General features: G+C 46.4%; 1 protein-coding gene across 1 annotated transcript; it reads left to right on the forward strand.

Moving 5' to 3' along the window:
• The first annotated feature begins 409 nt into the window (after nucleotides 1–409).
• LOC136504727 (putative HVA22-like protein g) lies at nucleotides 410–7,291 on the forward strand. Its single transcript, XM_066499705.1, has 6 exons — nucleotides 410–738; nucleotides 875–973; nucleotides 4,636–4,680; nucleotides 4,771–4,834; nucleotides 4,924–5,130; nucleotides 6,913–7,291. Exons 1-6 carry the CDS (start codon nucleotides 707–709, stop codon nucleotides 7,081–7,083), a joined length of 618 nt encoding a protein of 205 aa, XP_066355802.1. The 5' UTR covers nucleotides 410–706; the 3' UTR covers nucleotides 7,084–7,291.
• Nucleotides 7,292–7,974: the final 683 nt, after the last annotated feature.

Raw genomic sequence — 7,974 nt, forward strand, 5'->3', positions numbered from 1 at the left:
CGGGAAGGGAACCGTGCCCTCTTGGCTCTTGCCCTCTCTTCGTTCGCAAAAGCGTAAAGCCACCCGCCTGCGCACCCACACCCACACCCACACCCACACGCTACCCCACCCTCTCCGGGCCCGGGCCCGGGCCCCACCGAATCATCCCCCAGATGCCGTGAAGCGACCTGGAGACGTATCAGCGAGGTCGAGGACGCCAGATATCTCCCGTCACGCTCGCCCGGTCTCCGGGCCCCACCGCGCAGCCACCGTGTCGGTCGCCTCCTCGTCCTGGTCCTCGACCTCGCCGTCGCCGTGGTGGTCGAACTAGTCGCCTACCCCTCTCCCCACGACCCCACCGCCACGCCGGTGGAACGGGCCACCCCCACCACCCCCACCCCGACTCGGCAACTGTAACTGCCTGCCCCCCTCGATTGCCAGTTCGGTCGCATCGCAGTCGTCTTCTTCCTCCCTTCCCTTCCCCCTAAAGCCAACGCAACCGCTTCTCTTCATTCTCCGCCTCCTCCTCCTCCTCCTCCCTGCCCTAGTTCCCCAACCCGCCTCGGCCTCCATTCCGCCGCCACCGCTCCACGCGACTGACTGACGACTCCCCATTCCACCTCCGCAACCCGCAGGGCTTCGAGGGAGGGAGCGAGGTGGGGGACCTCCGATCCGCTGCCGCAGCCCGCAGGCGCCGCGCGCGCGGGCATTTCCGCGGCCGGGCGACATGTTGGGGGAGCTCCTCTCCAAGATCCTGCTGTAAGACCCCCCTCCTCACACACGAAACTCCCCTTCCGGTTTCCGGCCGCCGAACGAATGTGCCACGCTCTACTGGGTTTTGGTTATCGGCGACGACGCGTGCTGATTCCGGAACCTCGCATCGCATCGCATGCAGGCTCCTGTTCGGGTACGCCATGCCGGCGTTCGAGTGCTTCAAGACGGTGGAGACGCGCCCCAACGATGCCCACATGCTCCGCTTCTGGTGCCAGTACTGGTGAGTCGTCCGACTCCCTCCCTCCCTCCATGTCCCTCCCCTTTCCCCTGTCCCATCACCTTGGGGCGAGCGACCAATCGCCACCAGGATTCTGTTCCAACCATTCCGTGTGCCTATTGATTTGCTCTTGTTGCTCTCGTCTCCTCTGCTCATCAGCCTGCCGCGGCTTGTGTTGTGTGTTACCATTACCAACTGTGTGAAGCATTCATGCATGCCGTGCTTTTTTTCTTTACCCTTTTTCTGATGTAGCGTGAGATTCAGGACTTGCTTACTTGGATAACGTGATTTTTATGCAGTATCATGATGCCGACTTTAGTTCGCCCACCTTTTAACCTTTTGCCTCCCTACTAATAACATAACATAACCTGGACTACTTTTTTTTAATTATTATTGTTTCTCTATAGGCAAAAAGCTCATGTGACATGATTGTGCCCGCTTTATTTTTCTGCCTCCCTTTAGTTCTTCAATTACAAGCTAGCTGTATTATGTTGGTCGTGGTGCGTTAATAGTTGGATGTTGGGTGGACGACTGGATTAGTTCTTCAGTTACAAGCTAGCAGTATTATGTTGGTCGTGGTGCGTTAATAGTTGGATGTTAGGTGGACGACTGGATCATGACACCTCAATCCTGCATTCCACCAAAAAGCTGCCTCAATCAGGGGTTCCTTGCCTTGCCCATTCCTCAGCCTTATGCCCTTTGCTGTCAATGATGATTGCCAGCTCTGTGCTATTTTAGGATTGGTAAAATTGGACAAGTTCTGTTCCAGTTTCAAGTTCCTACCCTCTGCGACCTGAAATTAGCCACAGAGACTGCAAATTGTGAGAATCTGCTCTTTTGGGGTTTGTCTGTCATAACCGACGCACTGGATTGCAGCAGGGTTAGCGTGTAATCAATTACTGAGGCAAGCGTGGGAAAATATCAGGACGTTATTGCCACCAGTTATAACTTATAACGGTTTTACATCGTATCTGGTTTGGTGGTTACTGTTTATTCTGATGGTGATCTTGCCTATTGACTATTTCAAGTTGCTTGACAAAATTTATTGCTTGCCATTATAACCTACTCAAAGTCACTTAGCAAATTAATTATTTATTGAATAACGCATTTTACATCCAGCATTTCAAATTGTACATGTTATTGTACTCTCGACACATGGGACATGCATGATTCAAAAAACGAGCATTCAGTCAGTTGCATATAAGCATAACAAGACTAGAAACTGTGTAATTTTGTTTGTGCTAAGGTACAACAGACCTTACTGACTATTGAATGGCCAGCATATTTTATTGTTTGTTAATAATGCCTTGTTAATAAAAATATATTGCCTTGTTAATAATGCCAATTTGATTGTTTGTTTAGCTATTTATCTCACTATCTCTTACATGAGAAGATTGATTTTTTTTTTTTGGCAAGATGAATATGTCCTGACATGTTATTTTACCTCTCATGACTAGGCTTGGTCATTGACCAACTAAATTATGGAAGTTTTTTAGACTACCATATTCTTTAACCTAGTTAGTTGACCAATGAGAAACCAATTCAAAGTCATCCTAAGAAATGTCACAAATGTTGGTTTACCGAATCCACCGTTGACTATACCATGAAGCCATCAAAGAAATAGATAAGAAGCTTCCTATGGATTGCAGACTTGGTTTTCCTAGTGAGAAGCCAAAAGTTACTGATAGTATGTCATGCACACGAAGTTTCTTTCTCTTTAGGATTGGCATTTCTGGCTTGTACTAGAAGATAACAAGCGCCATAGTCTTAAAACGACCAGAGAGGTCTTACTGGCCTTTTCCTCAACCCTCAGAAGCTTCTTTTGATAAATGGTGGAGCAAGTTTATGCTGCCGTTAGTGGTGTTGTACAGCAAGGCAAACTCGCTCATCATCTTTGGTGCATGGATTCTTTGGAAACACAGGAATGACTGTGTTTAATAGCACCTCTCCGAGTTTATCTACTCCCTTGATTCTCTCTAGGGAGGAATCCCATCTTTGTTTCATGACTGATGTTTAAGGGGCTTTCATTTCTTACTCCTAGCTCGGGTGGTAGAGTTTCTAGGTCAGTTCGCTATTTTTCTTATTCAACAGGTGTGCATATAAATGGTGTTGTTTGACTCTCTTGTTCTGTTAATGCAATGATAAGCGGCTCTCCTGCTTGTTTTGAGAAAAAAGGTAATAAAACAGCTAACTCTGTTCAGCTAGAATCCCCAAGCATGACATAAAAGAGCACAAGTCGGTTACTTGCTAGAAGGAACAACTAAGGTAATAGAAACAAGATATGCTAGCTTTCACTACTTGCCATAGGGAAAACCAACTGGGAACTTAAGGTGCTTGGCTCCTACCGCACTCCAGAATTGCACTGCATCTTGAATTCTTGACCTGATAGTTGACACCAGCTTAAACTGATGGTCGAGAACCTGGTTGTCAGGCTTTTTCCAGAACATAGTTATAACATTGAAACAAAACCTCAAAGCATGTAAACAGGTGGACGTGCAGCTATCATCGTGCCAAGATGAGTGCTCATCATGACAGTTCGTGCGAGCAAAAATCCTAACTTGACCGACTTAAGGGATGTTCCTTCTGTCCTTCTGGGACTAAGACACAACAGCCCATGAGATAGAGCAGATACATTGGGCTTTCTCTGCATCAGATGCACTATCACCAGGAACCAGAAACATTGCAGCGTGCCGATATTTGTGATCGAGCTGCAGCCCACATGGCTGGTGCAGCAGCCACCTTCAGAAGGAGCGACTTTGCGCACATGTTTTTTGTGCATGAAATGCTTGTGTGTGGCCATATAAGTATTTCCCATTTCTATATTTGTCGTTGATGATTTTGGTATAATTCGAATCAGTAGGTATCGGCAGCATTATCTCTTACTGGACCAGTTTGAATTGGACAAGAGTTATGTTGTTCTATTTGTTCGACTGGCATGGATTTCTGATACAGTGAAGGGTTGATTGGGCTAAAAAATTGTTTATAATCTAGTTGCAAATATGTGCAGTTGCTTTTGACTGTTTGGGACCCTTTTTCTGAAACAACTCAGGGAAATAGTTTATCATAAGCTTGTTATTTATGTCGAATGTATACCTGTTGGGGTGGTTAAACCACCATCGCATGCTTTAACATAGCATTTGGAATAGGATGCTAAATTCCAGTTAAGTGTGAAAAAACATGACCATATACTTGAAGGGGGGAATTTGTTTCATGGCAGTCTTTTGCGGAATGAGGTATTCATACTTAGTTTTCATAGTCAATAGTCATGTTGTGTGTTCTAAATGGTCAAAATGATTAAATTGAACATAAGAACATTTTCTACTAAAGAAAGATTCAGTGGAACATAAGTTGCTTATTCACTTGAATTCATTTATTTTTTACCAGGTGATTTTGTTTTTGTAATCCTCCAACTCTTGATCATCCCTCCCTTTTGTGGGGTATGGGAGTTGTTCTTGTGAAGGGCTCTTCCCCCTTCTCTTTCTCCCTTTTTAAGATATACAACGTCACGTTTGTTTCTTGTTTTACATGCACAGCTAGTGCTTCACCTTTGTATAAGTTTAAGATTGTTTCAGTTCTTTCCTAGGACAAAAACTAATACTTTGTTCAGATTGTGTTCAAGTATCACTATCAAACTGGCTGAATTGTCCTGTTTGTGAGTGTTTCAGGATTATCGTGGCCATGGTGATAGCAGTTGAGAGCGTGATCTCTTGGTCAGTCCTATTCTCGTTGCCTGCTGATTCTTTCATAGTTTAAAACCTACTGATTGTTGATGCATATCTGTCCTGCTGTATCCACTCCAGGATGCCAATGTATTCAGAAATGAAGCTAGCTTTCTTTGTCTACCTGTGGTACCCCAAAACTAAGGTACATATTTGTTTCCTCAGACTTTATATTTTGCAGTGTATCATGCATTTGTTTGGGTTGAAGTTTGCTTTAACTTAGTTCATTTGCAGGGAAGTGATGTTGTATATGACACCTTTCTTCGCCCCATAGTGATGCAATATGAACCGAACATCGAGCAGAGATTGCTCCATCTCAGGGCAAAATCTGGGCAGCTAATTTCCTTCTACATGAAGAATTTTGCGGATAAAGGAACAGCCTTCTTCATGGATGTCCTCCGTTATGTTGTATCTGAGAAACCTGAAGGATCCAATGCAGAGGTAATGGCAATTTCTCCATCTGACCTACTCAGTATAGCATGCACTGTATTATATGTTTGCTCGTTGCTCACACATGGCATTTCCCATTCTTGAATAAATTTCTGCATGCAGTTGAATTTCATCACTAATTGTTCGTCTGATATTGCGCTATATTTCTATTGGTTATTTTTTCCCCTGAAAACCATCGATCACAAATTTCTCATACATACGAATTTGTCTTTTCTTGGTAAAGTTCATGTCCAATCAGGCCCACACTTCCCGTGTATATTCATTATTAGGTTTTTTCACTGATCAAATTTTGTACAATTAAGAAATGTTGTTCCAGCAAATTTCATCTTGGCAAAGTGACACAGTCAGAAATTGCATTTTACTTGCAGTTATACATTTTACCAGTGATTAGCTCTGTTTGTGCTGATCATGAGAAACTCGTACCTAGTTTCTGTACCTAGTCCAAAGAAGGCTGCTTGATTTCTGCTTTTTATCAAGGAAACCTCACCAACGGGATCCCCTCCCCTCATTTGTGGCCAAGCTTTTTGTTTTGGACATACCATGACACTCCTTGTTTGGCATATCTGAAGAAACTTCTACTGGCAACTGGCATCAAACAAACTGTAGCTACCACTGAAAGCCCAGCCCCCCAAGGCCCCAACCCTGCCAACTCACTCCCGGCTTTGTTTCCCTCTCACATCCCCACTCTGACAAGCAGACAGCAGCATTATCCAATCCGCCCGTGCCTGCTTGCCGACTGCCAGGGGCTTGCGTGCCCCCTCTCCCCATGGATGCATCTCGCCAGCCCATGCGGCCCCTGGCGTTATCAGCCTCTCGCTGCTCACATTCAATCCTGGCCCGCTGGATAGTGACGCCCAACCGGCTCTGCTCTGGTATAATAGTATAGCAGCCCAAGCGGAGAACGTGGGCACTTTGTCTGCACAAGAGCCGAAGGGCCAGCACAATCTGACCCTTCGCTCAGCGCCTTCCACAAACCAATCCTCGCCTGGCCAGCTCTGACCTCCTTGCCTCATCCCTTTCAGGCTCATCTCTTTCAACGTTGCCTTCACCTTCCCTTCCTTGCATTGTCCCAGTTTAGCTCCCATGAGGCATGAGCCATGAACTACTGAAAGCTCACTTCTTTCTGATCTGACCTGGCATGGTCTTTGCCTCTTTGGGCCTTTGGGGCATCATCAATTCATCAGGAACTATAGAAATCGAAACCCATGTATTGTCGTCTTGTAGCATGAAAAGTATTTTCACTTGCTGAGGGCCTGCCTGTTCACTAGTTGCAGTGTGATATCAGCAGACATCGTGTCGTGTCGTGTCGACTGGTTGTTGCGTGGTCGGTACACGCCGATCTGTACAAGTACTTCCCTCCGTTTTCGTTTACTTGACACCGACTTTCTACTGTAGCAAATTTGACCGTCTGTTTTTTTCTGCAAAAGATTTCTAGATACATCAAGTTTTCACATATATGATTCTTTATTGAACATACTTCATCAGTGTTATATACATTGAAGTATCTAAGATTTTTTAGAAGAAAAAAACAGACGGTCAAATTTGCTACAGTAAAAGGTTGGTGACAAGTAAAAGTAAACGAAAACGGAGGGAAGAACAAAGCTCAGCCAGTACAGTAAGGCAGCAGCATCGTATTCGTATCCACCAAATGGACATGTGCGTCCACGTGCACGAATCACGGTGCACTGATTGCGAGGCACTGCAGACGGTTTTTCTCGCAACAGGCACTGACAACGGTTTCTTCCGTTTTGTTTTGTTTTGTTCCGTGCGCAGCTAAAGAACAAGAAGTCCGGCTGGAGCCCCTTCGCGACCAAGCGCCGGCCACCATCGCCGCCGCCGGAGCCCCTCTTCGACAGCAACCCGGACGCCGCTTTGCTGGCTGAGGCCCTGCGCGGCGCCATCGGCGCCAAGCCCCGGCGAGGGTCCAACGACAAGCATTACTAGAGGGAGTTATTACGAGACTCTTACAGCGACTTTAGGGATAATTGTTTGTACATAGAATGAATGAACCAATCAAAGAAAGGCAGAGGAAAAAAAGAGAGGATAGTACATAGCAAAATCCAGCAATACATTCACCATTGTGAAGAACAGATGGATATGTATCAAGTATGGTTCAAGTGAATGTGATATGATAGAAATGGTTAGTTTTTCTTGCGTTAATTTGTTGTGGTCTGATTCGTTTTCTCGTTTATAAATCATTGCTATCATATTCGTTGCACCAATGATTAGTTCATGACGACTGAAAAATCGTCGCAGAATCAAAGCTAACAACTACTCATAATATGCTGTTAGTGTAATCATTTCTTCCTTCTAGTATGATCTCAGCTTTCATTTCTGCCTAATCCTAGCAAATTATTTACCCAAATTTCACCTCAAGCAAAGCCCATAAATTCTCGCAAAGTAAAAGGAAAATCCTAAGAAAAAGAAATTCCTAATCACACAAGAACCGGATGAGAAGGAACAGAGAAACAGCAACCCGGAAGCGCACGGCGGAGTCCGGACGAGTCATCAAGGCCGGAAGAGCGCCCCGATGAAGCTGAGGCAGCCGAGAAGCAGGCGGCAGAGCGGGCTGCGCCAGCGGCGGCCGGAGTCCTCCCTCGCGGACGGCGTCATCTGCAGGTACGCGTACGCCGCGTGCTTCACCAGCGGGTGCCGGATCATGTGTATGTCCCCGCAGCTGCCGCATCCGCCGCCGCAGGCCCCCGGCGAGCCGCCCGCCGCGGCGTACTCCGGTGACGACAAGATGTCCCGGAGGCTGGTGTAGCCGTGGCCCCCGCCGCCGCTGCTGTTGCTGTCGTCGTTGCTGCCAGCGCCGTTGGGTATCTCGATCACGGG

This window comes from Miscanthus floridulus, chromosome 14 (genome assembly GCF_019320115.1).
Source record: "Miscanthus floridulus cultivar M001 chromosome 14, ASM1932011v1, whole genome shotgun sequence".
NCBI lineage: Eukaryota > Viridiplantae > Streptophyta > Magnoliopsida > Poales > Poaceae > Miscanthus > Miscanthus floridulus.

What these genes read in the sequence shown, in the direction of transcription:
- LOC136504727 (XM_066499705.1), top strand. Translation starts at nt 707, where the DNA reads ATGTTGGGGGAGCTCCTCTCCAAGATCCTGCT. An exon ending in GTTGAGAGCGTGATCTCTTG is followed by an intron (nt 4,681 to 4,770) that starts GTCAGTCCTATT and finishes TATCCACTCCAG; the next exon opens with GATGCCAATGTATTCAGAAA. An exon ending in CTGAAGGATCCAATGCAGAG is followed by an intron (nt 5,131 to 6,912) that starts GTAATGGCAATT and finishes TTCCGTGCGCAG; the next exon opens with CTAAAGAACAAGAAGTCCGG.